Source organism: Sarcophilus harrisii, chromosome 3, assembly GCF_902635505.1.
Source record: "Sarcophilus harrisii chromosome 3, mSarHar1.11, whole genome shotgun sequence".
NCBI lineage: Eukaryota > Metazoa > Chordata > Mammalia > Dasyuromorphia > Dasyuridae > Sarcophilus > Sarcophilus harrisii.
The window spans coordinates 570,790,964-570,816,772 of NC_045428.1; the positions used below are offsets into that span (position 1 = coordinate 570,790,964).

General features: G+C 36.2%; 1 protein-coding gene across 1 annotated transcript; it reads right to left on the reverse strand.

Annotated features, from left to right (window-relative positions):
* Positions 1–406: 406 nt before the first annotated feature.
* Positions 407–16,199, reverse strand: LOC100929146 (arylacetamide deacetylase-like 4). Its single transcript, XM_003766763.3, has 4 exons — positions 16,035–16,199; positions 8,380–8,608; positions 1,786–1,849; positions 407–1,362 (listed from the first exon to the last, which is right to left on the reverse strand). Exons 1-4 carry the CDS (start codon positions 16,197–16,199, stop codon positions 588–590), a joined length of 1,233 nt encoding a protein of 410 aa, XP_003766811.1. The 3' UTR covers positions 407–587.
* Positions 16,200–25,809: the final 9,610 nt, after the last annotated feature.

The following is a 25,809-nucleotide window of genomic DNA, read 5'->3' on the forward strand; positions in this document are numbered from 1 at the left end:
AAAAAAAGAAAAAAAATTGCCTTGCACACTGATTCAGTGATTTGCCCAGGGTCCTATAAGGAGTATGTGTCAGAGGCAGGACTTAAATTCTGGCTTTTCTGACCCTGGGCCACTTCTCTAGACCCTGAGGATACAAATACAAAGAATAAAATTGTCCCCACTGACCAAGAGCTTCATCTTTTCAGTTCCCCATTTGGGCACAAAGAAGCCACTAAAAGTCACAAACAGCCTGTGGAACTTTCCTAGGCTACCAGAGGCACCCAGAGATTCATCACCCTGGCACTATCCATGCCTTTTTCTGGGCTGATTTAATCTTAGGCACATGCCAATACAGACTTAAAAAAGATGATGAGGATTTCCAACCTAGTCTTCCCACTGCCATGTCTATGGACAAGCACTTCTTCAGTCTTTCTTCACTCTTCCATGAATCTCTTGTGTCTAACCCAGGACTAAATTCCCAATCTCTTCCCTGTCAGCCGTAGAACTTGCCCTATCTCCTAAATCAATAAAATGAAACCCAACAGTGAACCTAACTTTAGATAGAGTCCATACTTGCCAGTCTTTCTTAAAAATCCCTGGAGTGGGATTCACAGGTTCTTTATAAAATGGACAATAATATTCAGAATTTTTAAGGAGTAGGGGAAACAAAAGTACTTTTTGTCAAAGGTGAGAAGTACTCCATGAAAACCATCTTCAATGTGGTGCCAGTTCACGGGCACCCCCTGATCCTCCAGCCTCTTCTTGTACAGCAGGGTATCATCCCATAAGATATCAAACTCACAGCTCACAAGCAGGGTTTGGGGGAGTTGGGCAATGATGTCATCGTCAGCAGTTAGGGGTGAACTGATTGTGCTTAACAGCTGTTTGCTTTCCATGTAAACTTCTTCATTAAAAGGGCTAGGTGACATGGGCTGGTACCCTCTCTCTTTAAACCTCTTTGGAATGTTGTCCGCATTTATCATTTCCTCACACTTCTTCCGCATCTCAGGGGACAGATGGGCACCATTCAGAATAGCAGTTTTCCAAGATAAGGGGATATCAAAATATTGGAATATGCAGAAAATGGCAAGATCCCGGGTGAGGAATAAAACATTTTTGTACTGCTGATGTGAAGGTAGCTGGAAATTAAATCCCTGGAGATAGGGGTAGATCATAATCTGTGCTCGTATCTTGGGGAGATCTGGTTGGGTCACAACGGTTTGGCAAATAGTAGCCGTGACTGTCCCTCCAGAACTGTCTCCACACAGGATGATATGAAAAGGATCAACGCCATAGGTTTCCAGAGTTCTCAGAAAGTGGATGAAAGCAGCCATGCAGTCATTCAATACAGAAGGGTGCCTGTGCTCTGGAGCCAAATGGTAACTAAGGAGGCATGAAAAAACATGTCTTATGATTGACACAAAGGGGTCAAGAAATCAGTATAATTCATGTTCTGATGGCCCCCTTAAATGTTCTACTTCTGCATAGGAATTATGGGATACGAGAGCTGAATGTACCTCAGAGAGCATCCAATTCAGAGTCTCTTACCTGGTTCCACAGAGCTCTGTGGATAGAACTTGAATGGGGAATTTTTTTTTTTAATTCATAAAGTAAAATACATTGAATTACAAATGAAATTAATAATTATGAAATATAGTTATCATTTTTTTAAGAACCCTTAATCTAGAAAAAGAGATTCTCCCTTTTTGATTACTCTCAGGTTCTCCTCTCTTCTTCCTCCATTTCCTAAACAACCTATCAACCTGACTACTTCTTCCCTTCTTCCTCACTTTTTCCCTTACTTACCCAATTGACAGAACCACTGAGTCAGTTTCTCTGGACAAGTAGCAGCACAGACTATTGTAGTCATCTAGAAGATAAGGAATTTTCATTAATAGTCTGGAGTTAGTTTTTCTCTCCTACCCACTGTTGTTTCTCTCACACTTTTCATTCTGCAACCCTAGGTATAGAGCAGATACAAAATGATATGTACATCATTTGTAACATATTTAACTCAATCTCATAAATTTGTTTCATTTTGTTGCATAATCTCTCTGTTGATAATTTTATCCCTCTTCATCTGTCATGCTTCTTTAAAATGATATTTCCTGGCTGGCTATGCTTACATGCTCCCAGAATATCCAGATAAAACATAATCAGTTTTAGGCAACTGATTTTTTAAAAAGTTGACTGGTTGTGTGGTCTTTGTGAAAAAGAAAATCTATTCATTGATTTAACTAAGTTTTTCTCTTTTTCACTAGTTGGTGTGGAAACTTCAGGTTTTAAGGCCTTAAAGGGAAGATTATGGTTTCTTCATCATACTCAGAAGATCGATCATGCCAGCACATGACTAAGGTCACTGCCTAAATTACTTTACATAAAAATAAGGTAAGGAGAACAGGAACATGAAAGAACTTACTTGTTACTGCTATTAGTTCCTTTTTGTGTGTGTATATTTCTTTTTTCTTAACTTTTTTATTTATTTTAAAATTAAATAGAAAATAGAAAAAGAAAAAAAACATTGTTATATGTGATATAGATATAATGTAAAGCAATAAATTTCATTTCAAGAAAGTCAATATGAAACATTGTGTTCAGAGGTATCCATATTTTCTTTGCTTCCTTGTAGGATTTTGTTTATTCTCCACTGTGTACTTTTTACTATGTTTTCTTTTTTCCCCTTCCTCACCTATTATCTCCACGAAGGCTATAAACACATACATATATATACCTACATGTACAGGCACACATATACATATAAATATCTATAATCATACATGTATATACATATATACATTCATATGCCTCTGTAAGACCATAATGTATTTGTTTTTTCTCTCTTTCTCTGAAAGTGGATAACATCTTCCTTCATAAGTCCAAGTCTTTCCATATTTTTCTAAATCTACCAATTCCTCATTTTCTGCATCACAGCAATATTCCAATCTTCTACAATCTAGTTATTTTCAATGATCTAAAATAATACTGATTCATATGATTGAAATATAATGGTTTCCCAGTTTTTCCTTTTGATTAAATCTACTTTAGCTTTAATTTTGAGATCATGATTACTACCCGTGCTATTTTTAGAATAAATTTTACTTCTGATCTTTATGTTTGTATATCTGTCTTATTTCCTATAATTCCTGACTCTTCTCCTTTACCTCTACCAATTATTTTGCCCTTCTATTACTTATCCTATCCATCCCTTTAAGGATTCCTTCCTTAAACTCTCCCATCCTCCCCCTATCCTTCTTTATCCCATTCCTGTTAATCTATATATACTCTTTTATACCCCCCCCCATCCTATTCCCTCATGCTCTTATTTCTTTATACATATGAAAGATTTTTATTCCCTTCTAAATGTATATGTTGTTCTCTCTTTAACCCTGATCTGAAGAGTAGGGTTCCTTCTAAAATCCCGTCCCTTATCCTCTCTCCCTTCCCTAATCCTTTATCCTCTTTGTTTTTTTCTGAATTTAGAAGACTTTCATACACTTTTGTTATTTGTATATGCATTTCCTCTTTAACCCATTCCTGATGAGTGTAGCATTCTAGAACTACCAGCTCTTCATTTAATTCTTCTCTCAATTCTTCCTTTCATATCTCATATGTATAAGATAATTATTCTTTTTACTTTTTCCTGTACTGAATTGCTTTTTTAGAATCACATCATACTTAGCTCTACCCCATTGGTAATGACAATCTTAGACATGTGATTTATATTTCCATATATAAAACAGAGAGTTTGTCCTTATTGAATCACTTAACTATTAGTCTTTGGCATTTACCATATATTTCTCTTATGCGTCAAATTTTCTATAAAGTTCAGGACTTTTTGAAACAAAATTCTGAAAGCCTAGCAATTATTTGAATATCTGTTTTTTAAAATTAAAAATTATGTTTTAACTTTGCTGTGTATGATATTTTCAGTTGTAACCCCATACATAGTGTTGTAAGACTTGTGGTCGTTTTATGTCACTACTGCTAGATCTTATGTGAGTCTAATTGGGGCTCCACCATATTAATTTTTTTTTTTCTTGTTGCTTGTAACATTTTCTCCATGACTGGAGGTCTCAGAATTTGATTATGATTTTCCTGTAGGTTTTCCTTATAGGATGTCTTTCAGATGGTGATCAGCAATTTTTTTCTATTTACACTATACCCTCTTGTTCTCATATTTCAGGACAATTTTCTTTAATTATTTCTTGTATTGTTGTGTCAAGATTCTTTTTTTAAAAATCATAACTTTCAGGTAGACCAATTGTTCTTTTTTTTCCCTTGATCTGTTCTCTAGATCAGTTGTTTTTCTTGTGAGATGTTTTCCATTCTCTTCTATTTTTCATTCTTTATATTTTGTTTTATTATTTCTTTATCTCTTCTAATCTTGTTGACTTCTTTTTGCCCAATACTAGTTTTTTAGGAGTCTTCCTTAAGATTTTGGACCTCCTTTTCTAGTTGCTTGACTTTCTATTCGTTATCTTCTTGTTTTTCTTGGATTTTTTTTTTTTTTTTTTTTAGTTTTTCCTCAGTCTCTCTCCTTTAATTTTTAATGTCTTTTTTGAATTCCTCTATGAATTCTGTTAGGGCAGGTAAGCATTTAATGTTAATCTTTGGGGTAGGAAAGGCTTTTTTTGCTTCAATATCCTCTGAAAATGCACTTTGGCCTTCTCTATTTCGATAGTTAACTTTATATACTTAGGTTCTTTTTCTTTTGCTTGCTCATTTTTTTAAAATTAGGAGCTTGTTAGTGTAATTATATGTAGTTTTGGAATGTGGAGGGTGTTGCCTCTGGCCTCAGGTTCTCCTTAACTTCTCCCCTCTAGCTTAGAATTGAAACCAAGAATTTTGCTCTCTTGCCAGCCTAGTCCATGTCCCATGACTGCACTTACTGGATGTGTGCTGATTCCTTTGTGGCCTATGTCTAGCCAGTACAACTGGATCTTATGTCCCTTATCAGCAGAGGTTGCCTCAATTTTCCCCAATTCAGGCACCCATCTCCTTACACTGTCCAGGAAATGAAAATTCCTATGGCTGGGTCCAAAATGATCTCCCAGTCCAGCTAGTTCCAGTACTCACCACTTCCTCTTTCAGAGGAGTTAGCCTGGATACATTTACATATTCCATGAGCCAAGCCTTCAACCTGGCAGTTTTCTTCAGATCTTCTCCAGTTGTACCAGGAAAAACATTGTTCCAACCCAATTCTTGTTTATTTTTCCCTGCTCTACATTCACCCTTAGGTTCTATTTTGTCTTGTTTGTGGGGGATATCTGTAGAGTTTGGAGTTTTCTGACCTATTCTACCATATTTCCAGAATCCTTCTATTAGTCTTTTGTTCTCAGATCTCAAAGCTAGTATATTTTTGCCCTTTTGGAAATGCTAATCTCTCAAATTATTACTTGCCTTGGGTAAATAGCTAAGACTGCTAATACTGTCTAGTTACTTTCGCTTTGGTTTCCATGGAGGAAAGTGGTTTTCAGAAAATGTAGAAGGTATAAATGGGAGAAATTAATGATTACAAATTTATAGGAAGGGACTTTCAGAGACCCCCTTCTATAAAATATTGGAATGAATTAGATTATCTCTAAGGTCCTTTCCACCTCTAAATCTTATTAGAATGCTGTAAATTTTAAAATGAGAAGATTAGTACAGTTGATACTTAAGGACTTTTCTAATCCCATGAGTCTCAGGCAAAGATAAATAGAAAAATAGAAAGAAAGAAAAAAAAGAAGGGAGGAAAGAAGGATGGAAGGAAGAATGGATGGAAGGAAGGAAGGAAGGAAGGAAGGAAGGAAGGAAGGAAGGAAGGAAGGAAGGAAGGAAGATAAATATTGAGCAGGAGAATGACATAGTCCAAACTACATTTCATTCAAATCTAAAATAGAATAGTGGCTGGGTCAGTAGAGAGAAGGTCTAAGAGATGTGAAAGTAGAATCCAAGATTTGGCAACTGATTGGATTGGATGGTGGGGGAGGTAGGGAGAGGACGAACATAAGTCAAAGATGAAGTTGTTAAAATTTGGATGTCTGGAAAGATGATGACACTTTCCATAGTAAAAGGGAAAATTTGAAAGAGGGATGAGTTTATGCAATAAAATATTGTAATATCTATAAACAAAATCACAGACCATTCATATCTGCTTATCCTGTGAGGGGAGGGGAGGAGGAAACAGAAAGGGGGATACCTTTTACTCACTAGTCATTGTTCTTAAGTAAAGAACTTCTACTCTGAAGGGGCCTACAGTAGCTTTGAAGTGATCTTTGGATAAGGAGGAGAAAACAGAATTTTTCTCTTTTTTAAATTAAAGCTTTTCATCTTCAACACACATGCATAGATAGTTTTCAACATTCACCCTTGCAAAACTTAGTGTTCCAAATTTTTTTCTCCTTCCCTTTCCCCTACTGCCTCCCCATATGGCAAGTAATCCAATATATGTTAAATGTGTAGTTCTTCTATCTTTTTTTTTTTTTTTTACAATTATCATGCTGCACAAGAAAAATTAGATCAAAAAGGGAAAAAATGAGAAAGAAAACAAAATGCAAGCAAATAACAAAAAAGATAAAAATACTATTTTGTGATCCACACTTAGTTCCAACAGTCTTCTCTCTGGATGCAGATGGCTCTCTTCATTGCATGACCATTGAGACTGGCCTGAATCACCTCATTGTTGAAAAGAGCCACGTCCATCAGAATTGATCATCGTATAATCTTGCTGTTGCCGTGTACAGTGTTCTCCTGGTTCTATTCACTTCACTCAGCATCAGTTCATATAAGTCTCTCTAGACCTCTCTGAAATCATCCTGCTGATAGTTTTTTATAGAACGATAAAAACAGAATTTTTCTCTATGGCACCTGCACAAATTCTGTGGGTAGTCCTTAGTTTAGATTTTTATTTCCCTGAAGGATTAGTGACAGTCTGAGAAAAAGATAATTGAAAGGAGGCCTATCAATTGCAAAATGACTGAACACATTGTGGTATATTATTGGGATAGAATACTGTTGTGCTATAAAAAATTGACAAGAAGGATATCTTCAGACAAACCTGGAGTTACATGAACTAATATAAAGTGAAATGAATCCAATCAGAATACTGTACACAGAAATAACAATATTGGATAATGATAAATTTGCTTCCAGAGAAAGAACTCCTGGAGTCTGGATGCAGATTGAATGATATTTTTAAAAAACTTTATTATTCTTAGTGCTTGGAATTATTTATTTGTTTTTTTTTGTTTTGGGTTTGGTTTTGGTTTTTGGCCTGTTTTCTTTTGCAACTTGGCTAATGTGGAAATGTTTTTTTGGATTTTGTTTTTTGTTTTTTAAACTATAGTTTTTTATTTTCAAAATACATGCAAAGATAGTTTTCAATATTCACTCTTGCAAAACCTTGTATTTCAAATTTTTCTCCTTCTCTTCCCCCATGTCCTTTCCCTAGATACCAAGTAATCCAATATACATTAAACATATGTAATTCTTCTATACATATTTCCACATTTATCTTGTTGCACAAGAAAAATCAGATCAAAAAAAGAAAGAAATGAGAAAGAAAAAAAAGCAAATAAATAACAATAAAAAGGTGAAAATTCTGTTATGATTGTGGAAACATTTTGCCTGATGTTTTTTGATTGTTATTGTGTTGACCAACTCTTCCTAACCTGTAGCTCACCAGGCTTTTCTATCCTCTTGAAGTCTGTTCAAGTTCATAGTCATTGTTTTCATGACACTTTCTATTCATCTTATCCTCTGCCATCAGACTATCACTGAAAGGTCAAATACTAAAGCTGAAGCCTAACTACTTTGGCTATATAATGAGAAGATGGGACACATTAGAAAAGGCTCTGATGTTGGGAATGAATGCAGTCAAAAGGAGAAGGCAATGGCCCAGCATAAGATGGATAGATAATATCATAGAAGCAACAAACATGACAGAATTCAGGAGATAACAGAAGAGAAAATCCTGCTTTGCTGTAGTTCATGGGATCACAAAGGGTCAGATATGATCAGACAATTGAACAACAGCAACAAATTTCAAATCATGTTGGAATCTAGAGGTAGAGGGAAAAATCAAGAAAAGTCTCCTGCAAATGGTAGATTTTTAACTAAGTCTTGAAGGAAGCCAGGGAAATTTAAGAAGTAGAGGTTAGAAGTGAGAGCATTCCAGCTATGGGAGCCAGGCATTAAGGTTTGGTTAGAGCAATCAACATATCAAGTCAAGTGTTTTAGGAGTTCTTTAGGGTTTTAAAAAGCATTAGCTTTTTTCACCCACCTTTTATATGATCACTTGAAGAAAATCACCATTTAATATTTCCCATAACATCACGCTACCCCCAGTATAAACAGGGTAATGGGGCAATACCTTGGTGGAATTGATCTTTTAAAAAAGCAAAGGAAAATTTATCTTACCCAGACTCCCAATTACCAAGCCACCTCCATGGAAGAAGATAATTCCTTTCCGGAGACTTGTAGATGCTGCCTTTGGTTGATATACTCTCATGGGTATTGTCCCAAAGCATAAGTTTTTTACTACAACTTTTGGATCCTTCTTGATCGGTATCAGTAAAAAGTAAAAAAACAATAAAACGTGAACAAATTTTGGCACTGAGCAAATTCCCAGCTTCTCACAGATCTTTCCCTATTAGAAGAAAGAGAAAGACATTTAAAAGAATCAGGTTTCAGGTATTGGTAGATCATTTTGGCAAATTGTAATGAGTTCATTCTACTGGTTCTGATACTGTAATGGTATCTTTTTGTATTTTTGAAACAGTTTTTCCAATTTTAGTGACTGTTTTTCACAGATCCATCCACACACCCTCATTCTATATCTTATTTTAAAAATATCACACTTTTGCCAAATGATTAACCGGGGTAGCTGAGAAATGAAGGGAATATATGTGTATCTCATCTTACTATATATTTTTTTTCATTGAAGTTCCATTATAAAAACTAATTACTGAAATTGTTATACTATAATTGTTTAAATTACTTGAAGTTAACATTGGTGAAAATAAACTGATTTAGGGCTTTAGATGGCAAAATTAAATCACCTCAACCTCTTAGGAGTACCCCTTGAATCCTGATGGACATATATACTCTTGCTTTGGTGCACCTGATTTATTCATTTGAACAACAGTTGTGATAAAGATGCTCAGATTTAATACAGGTTACATTTGAGGCCTCATGTAGGATAAAATTATACCCTTCATATTTGTGGGGATCCCCTGGAGAAATTCTTCATTTTAGACTTTCATAAATGTATACCTTAGCTTTGGAGATTCAGTAAAGAAAACTTGGCAGGTTTGTTTGTTTTAATTTGTTCGTTTTCACTTTCTCTCTCTTGTCTTTTAACCTATAATTATACACTCTCTCTCTTCCTCTCTGTCTCTGTATCTCCCTCCCTCTTTTTTTCTTAGATATGTGTTTTACAAATAGAACAGTTTCTTTCAAGGTAACTTTTGTATTTTTTGTATGTTTAATTACTGATAGCTGCAATATTACAGAATTTTTGAAAAGTAGAGATTTCATAGCTTTAGAATGTGAAGTCCAGCTGACAAATGTTTCTGTATTTGTTCTGCTTTTAAACAGGCCTAGAGTGTTTGTTACATTGTGATATCCTGTTGTTGTTGTTGTTGTTTGTCCTTCTCAAAGAAAACTCTGACCACTGAATGTGGATCGCAACATGGTATTTTCATCTTTTTTGTTGTTGTTTGCTTGCTTGTTTTTTTTTTTTTTTCTTTCTCATCTTTTTTACTTTTTAATCTGATTTTTCTTATGCAGCATGATAAATGTGGAGGTATGTTTGGAGGAAATGCACATGTTTGACCTATATTAAATTGCTTGTTATCTAAGGGACTTAGGGAGGGAGAGAAAAAGATTTGGAACACAGTTTCATGGGGGTGGGTGTTGAAAGCTCTCTTTGCATGTATTTTGAGAAATAAAAAAGAAAAAAGAAAAACTACTACTATTATGAGAGAAAGAAAGAGAGAACCCTGACATCAAGGAGGTGATGCTATAACATGCAAGTGAATTGGACTGAAGTGAGGGGGAGGGATGTACAAAATCACCTGCCTCCTCACTCCTCCAGAGCCCTCTGTGTCTAGTGTTAAAATAGAGATCAGAATGACTGGAAATGGCTCTAGATGTAGGGAGAGAACCTTGGCCTTTTTAAGCTAACTCTTTAATGAGGTCTCAGTTTGACTGAGGAAACCACCCTTCCAAAGATTAAGGGTAGATAAGAATTGAGATAAAAGAATTGCCTCTTTTATCTAGTCACAAAACAAAAAACAATCCAATCTGGGGAGGGGAAGAACCTTAAGGTTTCTGGTGCAAATAGAAAGAATTATTATTTACTTTCATTCTGAGTCAATCAGGGGACCAAATGATGACCAACTGGGGATTAGTCTGGAATCTATTTTTGGCCAGTCACTGTTAGCAGAAGTGACTTGGATTTAAGACTTGATCCTTAAGAAAGAAATCTAGAGATAAATTCCAAACATTTACATGCCTTTGGGCAGAGTACCAGCAGGTAAGGGTATACTATCTATAGCCACCTAATTGTCACCTAACCCTACAAAAGGGTCATTGAACAATTAAATCTGATTTAGTAGGCTGGCAGTCCAACCTTATCTTACAGATTAAGGAAAAAAAAAGCAATCTAGCTCATAAACCCCAAAATATCTTGTCAGATTTAAGCAATCAAATTTTATATTCTTTTGGACAGAGCTGGACCCAGATAACTCCAGAAGAGAGAGTAATGAATTTTTGAGAATGAAGGACAAAAATATAAAATAGTATATTAATATATTTAACATTTAGCATATATTAACATATAGACTGAAACCATTTAAAATACCTATTAGGGTTTTAGCATTGTCCTAAGCAATTGGAAGTATGACTTTAATCTGGAAATTCAAGTGAGAAGTATTTTCCTTTTTACACACCCATTCTATTTTATTGATTCCGGTGTAAATTGGACTTTATGATCATTTTCACTGTGGTCTTGCAAGGGCCTTTAGAAATAATGTTTAAAGTGAAGAAAGGCTTTTCCTTGAGTATGAGAATGGCCCAAGAAGAAACTGATTTTCAAAGTGATGACAATATGATTTTCCTAGAAATATTCAAGTGACCAACATTAGAAAAGCATATAGACCTTTGACCAGACTTAAAATGGACTTTAGATACCTCATCAACGGCACTGAGATTAATGCTTAGGAATAAAACATGTTGAAAAATATAAATTATTCTATCACAAACTATATGTAAATGCATGGGGGAAAAAATAGGTAGAACTCAAGTGGGCCTGAAGTAGCTATAGACCTTATAACAAAGGAGAGAAAGGAGGCAACACATACAAGCAAGGCAAATTACTACCATCTCCCTTCATAGCTCTGCAGAAAATTGCCCATCACTGAGGAGGTCTTGGGTAACTTCACCCTGCTGTATCCAATCAGAAAGCCAAGGTATGATATCAAACCCCCAGGGTTAAATTTCCCCTATAAATCTATCCATGATAGTTTACCTCTCAGACCTGTGGAAGAGGAAGGAATTTATGACCAAAGAAGAACTAGAGATCATTACTGATTACAAAATAGAAAATTTTGATTATACCAAACTGAAAAGTTTTTGTACAAACAAAACTAATGCAGACAAGATTAGAAGGGAAGCAATAAACTGGGAAAATATTTTTGCAGTCAAAGGTTCTGATAAAGGACTCATTTCCAAAATATATAGAGAATTGACTCTAATTTATAAGAAATCAAGCCATTCTCCAATTGATAAATGGTCAAAGGATATGAACAGACAATTCTCAGATGAAGAAATTGAAATTATTTCTAGCCATATGAATAGATGCTCCAAGTCATTATTAATCAGAGAAATGCATATTAAGACAACTCTGAGATACCACTACACACCTGTCAGACTGGCTAGAATGACAGGAAAAGATAACGCGGAATATTGGAGGGGATGTGGGAAAACAGGGACACTAATACATTATTGGTGGAATTGTGAATACATCCAACCATTCTGGAGAGCAATTTGGAACTTTGCTCAAAAAGTTATCAAACTGTGCATACCCTTTGATCCAGCAGTGTTACTACTGGGCTTATATCCCAAAGAGATCATAAAGAAGGGAAAGGGACTTGTATGTGCACAAATGTTTGTGGCAGCCCTCTTTGTAGTGGCCAGAAATTGAAAACTGAATGGATGCCCATCAATTGGAGAATGGCTGAATAAATTGTGGTATATGAATATTATGGAATATTATTGTTCGGTAAGAAATGACCAACAGGATGATTTCAGAAAGGCCTGGAGAGACTTACATGAACTGATGCTGAGTGAAACAAGCAGGGCCAGGAGATCATTACTATATGATATAGGAGAACAATACTATATGATGACCAATTCTGATGGACCTGGCCATCCTCAGTTTGAGATGAACCAAATCAGTTCCAATGGAGCAGTAATGAACTGAACTAGCTACGCCCAGCGAAAGACCTCCGGGAGATGAATAAAAACCATTTCATTGAATTCCCAATCTCTATATTTTTGCCCACCTGCATTTTTTATTTCCTTCACAGGCTAATTGTACAATTAAAAAAAAAAAAATCTATCCATAGCCTACGCCATCTTTGCTAAATCCATTTTGGGTAAGCCTGCCATGTGGTCTACCCCATGGTATCCTTCCTCACCCCTTCCCCCATGCCTCATGGTATCTTTCTCCTTATCTCTAACTAACTCTTTTAGAATGCTAAATTCCTCTTTGGATTTAGTCTGCCAGTTGAGGGCATAGTCCTACCTCAAATCTATTTCATATTTACCACTTCTGGTGTCTATTTTACCTCTTCATTTTGTCTGTAACCGCTTCTCAAAAATACATGTGTCATTTGGCAAAGAGAAAGCCATTGTAAATTGTTCACATGTGAATTGTTACCAAACCCTGTTATTTGGTGCCAAACTTCATCATTTACTGTTTACACCTTTATCTCATCCCTATCTTGCTCACAACTACCACTGCCAGCCAAAGAGCAACTGCTAAGTTGTCCTGTAAATTACAGTTGTTCCAGAGAATGGCTCTCTATTTAAGACCTCTGGGAATGATGGTACCTTCTGGACTACAGGACCTACTTTCATTCTCATGCCCATCCTTCAAAGCCATCATCCTGGGAAGAAGCCCTTAGGGAGACACAGCCTAGTGACTAGAATTGCCAGTGCTGCAGCTACAGATAAAGACTTAGAAAAGAAAGTAATTCCACCAAAATCCTTAGTCCTATCACATGGGTCAACATCAGACACTGATAAGACTTAAACATGAAATTCCATATTACTATATACTTGGTCCCTGTACCCCAAGAACCAGGGTACCTTTCCATATGAACTGCTGCTGAGACCTTCCATATCTGATGGCTTCTTGATTAGAATGTGAACTCTTTAAGAACTGAAGCTATCTTTTCCACTTATACCCTGAGTGTTTAGCACTATGCTTTGTACATATTAAGTGTTTAATAAATGCTTTTTCAATCTTTCATTCACCATTGTCCCTGCCTTCCTAAGGATCAAGTTCAACTGTTAATGTCCCTTTCCATCCCAATGTTATACATTCTACCCAGCATGAGAGGGTATTCTGAGGTAACTCCAGATCTCTCTCCTATCTCTGCCCCTTTTGTTTATGATTAGAGAGTCTATATGGATTTATTTGCTCAAATTGTTGGCTCCTGCTGTCCTTACCCTTTGAAAAATAACTCTTACTTCCCATTACTACCATATTTTGAAGCAGTTTACTTATAAATATGCTATAAGTGCATATAATTCTTTAAGATAATAAGAGAAGAAAATAGAATGAACCCAAATATATTAAATTCTCAATGAAGACTATATGCCTGCAGATTAAGCAGCCAAAAATCAAACAAAACAAAAACCCCTTTGGTCTACAAGCAAATCAAAACCCCAGGAGTTGAGATTAACAGTTTAGGTGCTCAGATACAAATCTCAACCTTGTCCATAGGAAATTCAGAGCCATAACTTATTCTTTCCTCATTACTTTTATAATTTATGTCATAGAACTATTTGAGTAGCAAATATTATTTTATTTAATCCTCAGAACAATTGTATAAAATTGGTAACATTAATTTTTTTTCTTCTCATTGCTAAAGGTAATATTTCTAAAACGATATTGAATAGTTATGGTCATAGTGGGAAACCTTGTTTCACCCCTGATCTTATTGAGAATGTCTCTAGTTTGTCCCCATTACATATGATGCTTGATGATGGTTTTAAATAGATGCTACTGATCATTTTAAGAAAAACTCCATTTATTCTATGCCCTCTAGTGCTTTTTAATAGGAATGAGTGTTGGATTTTGTCAAATGCTTTTACTGCATCTATTGAGATAATCATATAATTTCTGTTAGTTTGGTTATTAATATAGTCAATTATGCTAATAGTTTTTCTAGTATTGAACCAGCCCTGAATTTCTGTTATAAATCCTACTTGGTCATGGTATATTATCCTGGAGATAATTTGCTGTAATGTCTTTATTAATATTTTATTTAAGGTTTTTGCATCAATATTCCTTAGGGAACTTGGTCTATAATTTTCTTTCTGTTTTGACCCTACCTGGTTTTAGTATCAACACCATATCTATGTCATAAAGGGAGTTTGGTATTATGCCTTCTTTTCCTATTTTTTCAAATAGTTTTCATAATATTGGAATTAATCGTTCTTTAAAAGTTAAGTAGAATTCACTTGTAAATCTGTCTGGCCCTGGAGATTTTTTCCTTAGGGAGTTGTTGAATAGCTTGTTCAATGTCTTTTTCTAAAATGAGAGTATTTAAACATTTTATTTTCTCCTCTGTTAACCTGGACAATTTATATTTTTGTAAGTATTCATCCATTTCACTTAGATTATCAAATTTATTGGCATACAATTGGGCAAAATAGCTCCTGCTTATTGCTCTAATTTCCTCTTAATTTTTGATCCTAGCAATTTGATTTTCTTCTTTCCTTTTTTCCAATCAAATTAACTAAGAATTTATCTATTTTATTGAGTTTTTTCATAAAATTGACTCTTGGTTTTGTTTATTAGTTCTGCAGTTTTCCTACTTTCAATTTTGTTAATCTCCCTTTATTTTCAGAATTTCAAATTTGGTATTTAATTGGGAGTTTTTAATTTGTTCCTTTTCTAGGTTTTTAAATTGCATGCCCAATTCATTGATCTCTTTCTCTATTTTATGCAGGTAAGCCTTTAGAGATATAAAACTTTCCCTAAGAACTCTTTTGGCTGCATCCCATAAATTTTGGTATATTATCTCATTATTGTCATTCTCTTGGTTGAAATTGTAGATTGTGTCTATGATTTGTTGTTTCACTCACTTACTCTTTAGGATTAGATTATGTAGTTTCCAATTAACTTTTGGCTTATTTTTCCCTGGCCCTTTATTACATGTAATTTTTATTGCATCATGATCTGAAAAAGATACATTTACTATTTCTGCCTTTTTGCATTTGGCACCCTTATTATTCTCATGCTACAGATGCTAAAGTTCAGAGAGATTGAGGGACATCCAGAGACATATAGCAAGAAAATATCTAAGATAATATTTGAAGTCTGTTTCTCTTATTTCAAATCCAATCAATACTCTATATATTGTGAGATGCTGCTTCTTCAAAATGGAAGAGTATGGGGAGGTTATTCTTGGCAATACCCAACCATTGATGGAATTCTTATTTTATCAGAAAAAATTAATCCCCAAATCCTTGGACTCCAAAATTCTACTGTTAGACATATCCCCCAAGGAGGTCATTGGTAAGAAGGGAGTCTCCCTATATTCAAAAATAAATAATACAACTAACTGCCTGAAACCCTTCTTCATCAGAGAACACAAAGCATTCTAAAGCCAATAGCATGAGCACTGTTTACCCAAGGCCCCAGTCTCCAGGAAGGCCCTTCTAATGTGGGCTCTGCTATATCACTTAGCATCTGCTTTCTCTCAATCCCACTCCCATTCCACTCACATTCACCAATCCCTAAGAAGGGCCCAAGAGGCAAAGAGTCAAACACTCACGAAATTTATCATCAGTTGAAAGGCACAGTGTAGAATACGGAGTTGCATTGTGTGGCCAATGGCAGCAGGGACATCTGTAGTAAAGAAATGTTCAAAGACTGCCCATAGTCCAAAACCCAGGCTAAAGATGCACCCTGCCAGGAGGAAGAAGAATAGCAAGGTCATTATCCTACTTTGTCTTAGAGTGAGACTGGAAAGGAGCTTCTCTTTGGAAAATTTTTGACATGATCTGGTGCCCTTATAAGTTCCCTCACTCTTGCTTCTCCGCCTTTGTTCTGGTTCCCTCTGGGCAAAAACTTTGCCAAGTCCTCAAGATTTTCCTTAAATGAATAAGACTAGAATAACCTGACTGAAGGAGTAATTCAATAAGCATTAGGTATTAATTACTCAATGCCAGGCTCTGTGCTAAGTTTGGGGACACAAAGACAGACACAAGAGAATCCCTTGAACTTAAAGACTCCCTGCCTAAAGAGGGCAACAAGGTATAAATAACTAAGTACAATTAAGATAGAGACAGGATAAATTGAAGATCATCAATACAGGGAAGGCAGCAGAATTAAGAGGGATTAGGGAAGGCTTCTTGCAGAAATTGAGATTTTTGTCTGGGATTTGTAGGAAGTCAGGAGGCATGGATGAGGAGAAAGAGAATTCCAAAAATGAGAGATAACTAAGTGAAATCAGAATCCTAAGTGAAGGCCAGTCTCTCCTGGGGCAGAGTTTGTCAGGGAATTTTAATTGCAAAGAAAAGAGTACATCAAATCACTCTTTGTACACAGGAAGAAAGGAAGACTATAAATTCTATTCTTCTAGATCTTGAGCCAATCATGAGATCTAGAATTACAATCCAGAGCCCTGGAGAAGAATGAAATCCAGCCTCTCATTGTATGTAATCTTTGCAATCTTTTGTTTCTGTTTGTTACATTACTGAAATATCTATATATTCCTTTCTCTCCTCCCCCTGAGTGCCATCCCATGTGATAGTTTTTTGTTTTTGCTTTGTTTTTGAGAGTAAAAATAAAATTAGCACAACTAATCAATATATTGAGAAAGTTTGAAAACATGTGCAATGTGTAACACCTGTGGCCCTCAACTCCATGAAGGAATAAATTGGGGGTGTTTTCACATATTTTTTCAAGTCCTGCTTGAATTCTGTAACTTTGTTACATTTACTTTTAGTTTTTTGATTTGTCATTATTCTTTCCTTTTACAAGGGTGTAGTTACTACCTATATTGTTTTCTAGGCTCTGCTTAATTCTGCATTAGTTTATGTAGCTTTTCCCATGCTTCTCTATTCTCTTATGCATTCTTTCTTACAGCCAAAAACATTCCATTACATTCATGTAATACAATTTTTTTAGTCATTCCCCAGTTGATGGGTATCTTGCTTCCATTTCTTAATATCACAAAAGGTGCTATTATAAATATTTTGGAATATGTGAGGACTTTCATCTTATCAGTGGCTTCCAGGAGTATGAGCCCAATAATAGAGTCGGGTTCAAAGGGCATGGACATTTTAGTCACTCTATGGACAATCAAGTCAAAGCTTCTATATCTAAAGCTTCCTAGAAAAATATAAATTGGTCTCAGGCCATGTAAGAGCTCCAAAAAGATAAGAGGTAGGGAAAAAATGGGAAAAGAAATGATAGTGATGAAAGAAAATCATAAGAAATATGTCAACAACTTAAAGGAGACCCCCTTTAAAAAAATACTGAAGAAAATAGCAACTTTGAAAACAGATTAGACTAAATGGTAAAGAAAATACAAAAAGCCAATGAGGAGAAAAATGCCTTCAAAAGCAAAATTAGCCAAATGGGGGGGGGGGGGGGGGGAAAGGGGGGGGGGGGGGGGGAAAACAATTCATTTTTTTTTTTAATTTGGGGAAGGTGTATTTTGTTCTTTTTTGTAATGCCAGAGAAACTGAGGCAAGATAGAGATTAAAGAGGGCTTTTAATATTTTATTAGTGGAGAGTTTACACTGGGGGCAAAACAGGATCCATGGCCAAACAGGATCCATGTCCAACCCCCACCAGGCTGGATGGGACTCTTGTCTCAAAGCATCCAACCACGAGCAAGGGATTCCAGAGACTCTTATAGGGCTCTAGCAATCAGGGAAACAAAGACAAAGCAGGGTGGGTGGAGCACTGGATGGAAGTTCCAGGAAAGGACCATAAATTTAGTTCCAATAGGTTGGGAGTAAGGAAGTATTATAAATTCTGATAAGTTGGGAAGAAGCTACAAGACACTAAATCTGAGGCAGAAGATATCCAAACATTTGAAATAAGCCATCTGGAGATTAAAATGCCACTGGTCAGAGCTCTGCAGCCCTAATTATCTCAGTCCTAATGGCCAGAAAGGGGGGGGGGGGGGGGGGGGGGGGGGGTGTCCCCGGGAGGGGGACAAGGTTGGGGGGGGGGGGGGGGGGGGGGGGGAGGTAGTTTCCACTAGGGAAACCAATTTTTAGTGAAAAGACAATTGAGGTTAAGTGACTTTCCTAGGGTCACGAGCCTAATAAGTGTCTGAGGCCAGATTTGAATTCAGGTCTTCCTGAATCTGGGATCAGTGCTGTATCCATTGCACTATCTAACTGACCCCAAAACAACTCCTTTAAAAGTAGAATTGGCCAAATGGAAAAGGAGGTGGAAAAGCTTACTGAAGAAAATAATTCCTTAAAAATTAGAATTGAACAAATAGAAACCAATGAGTTTATAAGAAATCAAGAAACAATAAAACAAAACCAAAAATGTGAAATACCTCATTAGAAAAACTACTGATCTGGAAAATAGATCAAGGAAAGATCATATAAAAATGATTGAATTACCTTTAAAACCATAACCAAAAAAAGAGGCTTGATATCATCTTTCAAGAAATGACCAAGGGAGGATTCTGGGAAATGTTGGAGTAAATCACTAAATTTCAAGCTCTCCAGATTTCCCACACAAATAGAACAAAGTTGTGCCTCAGGGTGAACATAGACTGGTGAAAGATCAAGTAGATTTGGTGCAGAACAGTGATCTTTTTGATATAACTCAAGAAGATCTGAAGTCCTCAGACCGAGCTGAACCAATGTGAAGTGAAACACCTCTGGGCCAGCTCTGCTGAAACATCAAGAGCACTGGGGCAAATTGAGTTTGGCTGGAGCCTCAGCAGGAACACAGAGACTGTCAACTCCTGGATTCTTTGTGGAGTTTGGGAAGACTGAGTGAACCTCGGCAGATTAGGAACACCAGACTCAGCTGAGAAGAGGCTGAGAAGGAACCAGCACATCCAGTAGTGTGTAAAAGCAATGGGGCACAGATGCTGTTGGCTGCGGGCACTTGCAGGAGAGGGGAGCTTTTGGTTTGGGCTTCCGGGTCAGAGGGGAGAGTGAAGGGAATCTAGAGACACTGTCATTCTGATTAGAGGTGTTTACACATACCTCTTGTTTTGTTGTTGTTCTTGTTGTTGTTGGTTGGTTTTGTTTTGTTTTTAATGAGCTAGCAAAGATCTAAACCATAGAAAGTTTCCATGGAAAGAGGGAAGATTGGTGTTCATCTTTAGAAAAGGAAACTGAAGTAAAAAGAGCTTCTTCTATCCCAAAGAATAATGGTAAATGGCTCTCTGCACAGAGAGAATTTATAGAACTCAAAAGAGACTTTTAAAATCAAATGAGAGACGTTGAGGAAAAATTATCCAAGAAAAACAAGAAGATTATGAAAAAAAAAGTTACTCAACTAGTACAGGAGATACAGAATCTTAAAGATGAAAATAACTCTTTGAAAATTAAAATTGGAGAAAGTGAATGAATGTGATAAGTATAGGAAAGCCACAGATTGGAACTCACACCTTAAACTACATTAGAGAACCAGTATTTGAGAAAAACTATAAATGTAACATATGACAACAAGTTTTCATTTATAGCAACTTTCCTTTAATTTATACCACAATAGTTATAGTGACTAAAAATCAATAAGAATTTTGGAATGGTTTTGTCAAAAAACAATTTTTCTTTTTTTTCTGGACTTTTTTTTTAATAAAGCTTTTTATTTTCAAAACATATGCACAGATAATTTGACATTGACCCTTGCACAACTTTGTGCTTCAGATTTTCTTCTTCTCCCCCACTTCCCCCTAGATTGCAAGCAATCCAATATATATTAAACATGTTAAAATAGATATTAATATTTATACAATTCTCTTGCTGCGCAAGAGAAATTAGATTTTTAAAAATTAAGTAAGTGAGTAAGGAAACAAAATGCAAGTGAACAACAATAAAAAGGGTGAGAATGTTATGTTGTGATCCACATTTTAGTACTACAGTCCTCTCTCTGGGTATAGATGGCTCTCTTCATCTAATCTCTGCTTGAAGATTAGAGATTCTCCTACCTCCTGAAGCAGCTTTTAAAACCAGACTTTGTTAAGAAATTTTTTTCTTATGTTGTGCTGAAATCTGCCTGTCTACAACTTTAAGCCATTGTTCCTAGTTCTTCTCTGGTGCCAAACAACACGTTTAGTGCCTTTTCCTCATTTTTGCTCTTCGTGATACTTTAGATCAGGTATCATGACTTCCTTAAAGTTTTATTTTCTCCAAACTAGTGTTTCTCAAAGTATGATTCATGACCTCTTTTCACAGGTTCCTCAAGGTCAAAACTATTTTCATAATAATAATGTTAATTTTTAATCTGGTAAATAAGTAAACAAACAAATAAATAAGTATGGTAAATTTAAAAAAAAGAAAATTAGAATTGGGCAAGGGAAAGTCAGTGAAGCTATAAGAGATCAAGAAATAACAAAACAGATTATAAAGAATGAGAAAATAGAGCAGAATGTGAAACACAAGAAAAATGACATCTGGTAAATTGATATAATAAAAATACTTTGAAAACAAAAAAAGAGAAAGAAAAGATAAATAAATCTGGAGAACAGATGAAAAAGAGAAAACAAAAGAATACTTGAACTGCCAGAAAGTTATGACCAAAAAGAGAACCCTGACAAAATAATGCAGAAAATAATCTAAGAAAATTTTTCTGGATTGATAGAATAGAAAAGGAAAATAGAAATAGAAAAAATCCACTGATCTCCACCTTAAAGATATCCTTTGTGGAAAACACACAGGAATATTACTGCCAAATTTTTGCATTTTATAAGAAGAAAAAAACAATTCAAATATTCTGAAGCTACAGGATCTACAATTAGAATTGTACAGGACTTATCAGCAGCCACAATAAAAGATCAAGGTCCTAGAATCATACATACTGGCAATCAAAAGAACTAGGCCTTTGGCCAAAAATATCACGTTCAGCAAAATTATCCATAATATTTAATGAAAAGAAATGGACATTCAATGAACTTGCAGATTTTCAGGGCTTTCTATCAACCAAACCAGAACTCAGTGGAAAATTTAACATTTAAGAGTCAATATCCAACATCAATTTTAAGGAACTCAATATTGACATATTGTTTATGTTTTTTACATGGAAATACCATACATTTATTATTGATATCAGAAATTAAATAGCTCAAAACAAAGATTTATACAAATAAGATGCAGAGGAAGAATAGACATAGAGGCATTAGAGATGGGAGGAGGGCTTGAAGTTCTGAAAACCTGGGAATAGGTTAAATAGGCAACATTACATATATACCATGAAGGGTATACTACCCTCCAAAATCTACAAAAAAATAAGGAGAGAAGGAAAGGCAGAGAAGGATGCAAAGGATGGGGAAGAGGATAATGAGAATGGGAGGTTAAAAAAAAGAAATGATGAAGGAAAACTGTTGTTATATTCTAGAACCAAATGATATTTAGAAATTGAAAGAATCTACTGTGAAGACCGTGCTAGCACCCAGGATGCCCCAGAATCAGCCGGAGTCAGGATAAGCAAAAGTCTGTCTTTATTCTTGGTCTTAGACTCAGGATTGAACAGGATGGAAGCAGATTCTCTGTGACCGCCTTCCCCTTCATCTACTGCTGAGAGTGTGTCTGACTAGTCTTACTCCACCCCTTAGTCCCTCCTACAATCTTCTGTATACCAATCATTGAGCCAATACAGATAGTGGAAAGGACCATTTTCCAAGCATATGCCCATAGAGTACTGTCCAATCAGTAGTTAGCCTCAAGCGCTCAGCAGTCCTGACCTCAGTGCATTGCTTCCACAGTTTCAGGCCTCTACATCTCTCCCTTTCTTTTGTTTTAGAACACAGATGGTCATACCATCCCTAACTTCTCAGGATGGTGAGAGCCCCTAAAAGGAGGTGACCACGCCCTCCCTGACATCTCAGGAAGGGAGATGAAAAGCACCAAAGGGAAGTGGGGATTGCTACCGGGTTTCTGGGCTGAAGGCTCTTATTAGAAACAGGTATGCACAAACCTATCAGCATGGGAGGTATTACACGAACACATAGCAATAATACAGAGGCTATTAGTTAGTGATGACTCTCCCCACAACCAGTTCAGGCTCAATGTGGTGCAACAAACATGAATTGTATGTGCAAGTAGTGATATAACAAACAATATAAATCAATATGGTATTATAAGAGATTTCCAGAAGTCCTAGAAGGAGGGTATGTAAACAACAGTCACACATACGCCTTCTTCAGCAGCCAAGAGATAGTCCAAAACCAATCTATTCTCCATTGCTTCACGTGTCAGGGAATCCAATGATTCCCTGCAAGTTTTTGAAGTCCTGCAACAATCTTTTCATGTGTTAGGGAATCCAATGATCCCAGCAGATTTTGAAGTTCTGCCACAGTCTTATCATTTCTCAGAAAATCCAGTGATTCCTGAGGGTTTTCAAGTCCTACAACAGTCTTATTATATCTCAGAAAATCCAATGATTCCTGAGGGTTTTGAGGTCCTACAACAATCTTATCATGTTTCAGAGAATCCAATGATTCCTCAGGGTTTTGAAGTCCAAGAATTTTTGATGTCCATGAGTCAAACTCCATGACTGCCATGCTCTTTCAGTGGTGGGCACAGTCAGCAATGGAACCACCCGATGTTTCTTGGGTTTCCTTCATTTCAAGGGTCTACTCTGTCTCTCTGCAATGAACAAGGCAAATACGGCTCGTTGACACCCATCTGATTTCTTCTCCATCTGTAGAGATACAAGCAAACCCTCTCCCCCAAGCAGTTAATCTTTCTGGTCCCTTCCATTCACCACTTTCTGGGTCTCTCCACGTCATCTGGCGATTATCTAAAGATAGTAGAGCTGCTTGCACTGGACACTGCCCTTCCAGTGGGTTATAAAACCTGTCTTCCGGAGCCAGTGCGTCTTTGTCAAAAATCAAGAAATTAATAGTATAAAGATAGAAGTTCTCTAGGGTTACCTGTGGCTTCCCCTTTCTTTTGTTTTTGGAGAAGCGTCTTAATGTCTCCTCTGCACTATTGCCTGTTGTTGAGGATTAAAGGGTATGCCAGTGGTGTGTAAAATCTTATACTATGCACAAAAGTGTGCAAAATGTTTAGAAGTATATGCTGGTCCATTGTCTGTTTTTATGGCTTGTAGCACACCCATAATTGCAAATGCTTGTATAAGGAATTCAGTGACCACTTGGGCTGTCTCTTTTGCTGCTGGTATCACAAAAATGAATCCTGAAAAAGTGTCTACCACAACATGGATAAAAGACAGATGACCAAAAGATTTATAATGGGTCACATCCATTTGCCAAATTTCATTGGGTCTCAAACCATGAAGACTTTTTCCTGGAGGCAGGGTAGGAGCATGGAAAGGAAGGTAAGCTGTATAGGCTTTTACTATGCTCCTTGCTTCCTCTCGTTATTCTAGATTGCAAACGTAAAGCTTGAGCAGCCTGATGATATTTAAAATGAGATTCTTGGGCTTCTTTAAATAAAGGAGTATTGGCCAGCATAGTTAGAAGGCTATCTGCCTTTGAATCACTATAAAAAATTGGACTTGGAAGTCCACTATGAGAGTGGACATGCAAAATATAAATCTTATCTGGATGCTTTCTCACTTGCTCTTGAAGTTCCTTAAAGAGCTGATATAGATTAGAAGGTACAAATTTTATCTGGACTGTGGCAATTCTTTGTTCCATACATACTGAATAGGCCGAATCAGCTATTATATTTATATCTCCTGGATAATAAGTAAGAGCTAGAATGATTGCATACAATTCATTCTGCTGAGTGGAATGAAAAGGAATTTTGACTACTCTCTTTATAGTTAAGTCACGAGAATTATACAGCACAAATATTATGTTTGGATGTATCTGTAAAATAGTTGGTCCTTTAAGAGGAACTTTAGAAACCTTCTCTTTAAGAATCCATCGCCAATTATGTAATAGTCTGGTTATCTTTAATGGAGACCCATGCAAAATTTGGAGCCGTGGCCAATAAAATTTGCCACTCTAGGATGGTTTCACAGCATATATTAACTTGTGCATTAGTATAAAAGGTGTATATCTTGTCAGGTCTTATCCCAAATAATTGTACTGCTCGCTTAATGGTCTATAATAAAATTCTAGCCACAAGCACTGGGTAAGGAGTAAGGCTTTATTCTGGTTGTCACCCACTCTATCACACTGTCTCCTTGATGAAGGATTGCTGTGGGTGTCTCTTGTGTAGCAAAAACCGGTATTTCCAAGGGTTTTTGAGTGACCCTTTCAACCACATTGGATAAAGCCAGTTCAACTTCTCTCAAAGCTTCTGGAGCTTCTTTTGTAAGCTGGCATGGTGACTTTAAAGCACTGTCTCCCCTTAAAATGTCATATAATGGTTGCTATTGATAGGCAGTTAACCCTAACACTGGACACATCCATTGGATATCTCCTATCAATTTCTGAAAGTCATTTAAGGTTCATTTAAGTTGTTTAGCTTCTCAGTTCTTAAGGACAGTTTTTGTACTGTAAGCACCTTAGGGTATACTTCATATCCTAAATATTGAAAAGGAGCATGTCTTTGAATTTTTTCTGGAGCTATGTGCAATTTGTAGTTCCTTAATGTTTCTCTGGTCTTTTGTAGATATGCTTCTAACATTTGTTCCTCGGGTGCACATCCCAATATATCATCCATGTAATGTAATAACATTACTTTTGGAAATGCTTTTCTTTGGGTAAAACAAAAACATTTGACAATAGTAGGACTGTTTTTTCATTTTGTGGCAAACCCATTCATATCTTTATAAGGCTCAGCTAAGTTAATGCTGGGCTCTGAAAACAAATCTTTTCATATCCTCCTTATTGAGGGATAGAATGAAACAATTCTTAATGTCTATAAAAAGGGCCATTCTCTGGCAATTGGTAGGAGCTGGAAGCCTAGGTTGAAAGTTCTATAATTTCCATCTTTATTTATCTTTCAATAAGTCAACATCCTCCATTTTTCCAATTTCTTTCCAACAAATACTGGGAATTCAAGGACTTAGAAGGTTTAAGTATCCTTGTGGCTTGTACTATATCTAATAAAACCTGAATTTTATTGCCCCTAAGGGACTGTTCTATACCGGCATATCAGTTTTCCATTGGATAGGAAAGGTGAAAGTGTTGGCAGGCTTTCAACCAGCCCTCTAAAAACCGGTACTCATTTTTTAATCCTAATTGTTGTAAAAATGTTTTTACAGATTGATGGGGATTTTTCAATATAAAGGAATAAAACTCCTGTTTCACCTTAAAAATCCATCTCAAAGGGTACCTTCAGCTTATTGATCCCTTCGAGGCATTGGTGTCTGCCTTAATCTTTGGCCAGTATGGGCCGTTGGCATCTCTAATGACTTGATCTGCACCTGTGTCTAAATCCAAAATTGTTATTTATATAGATAGGACATAGGTAGGTCAATTCACA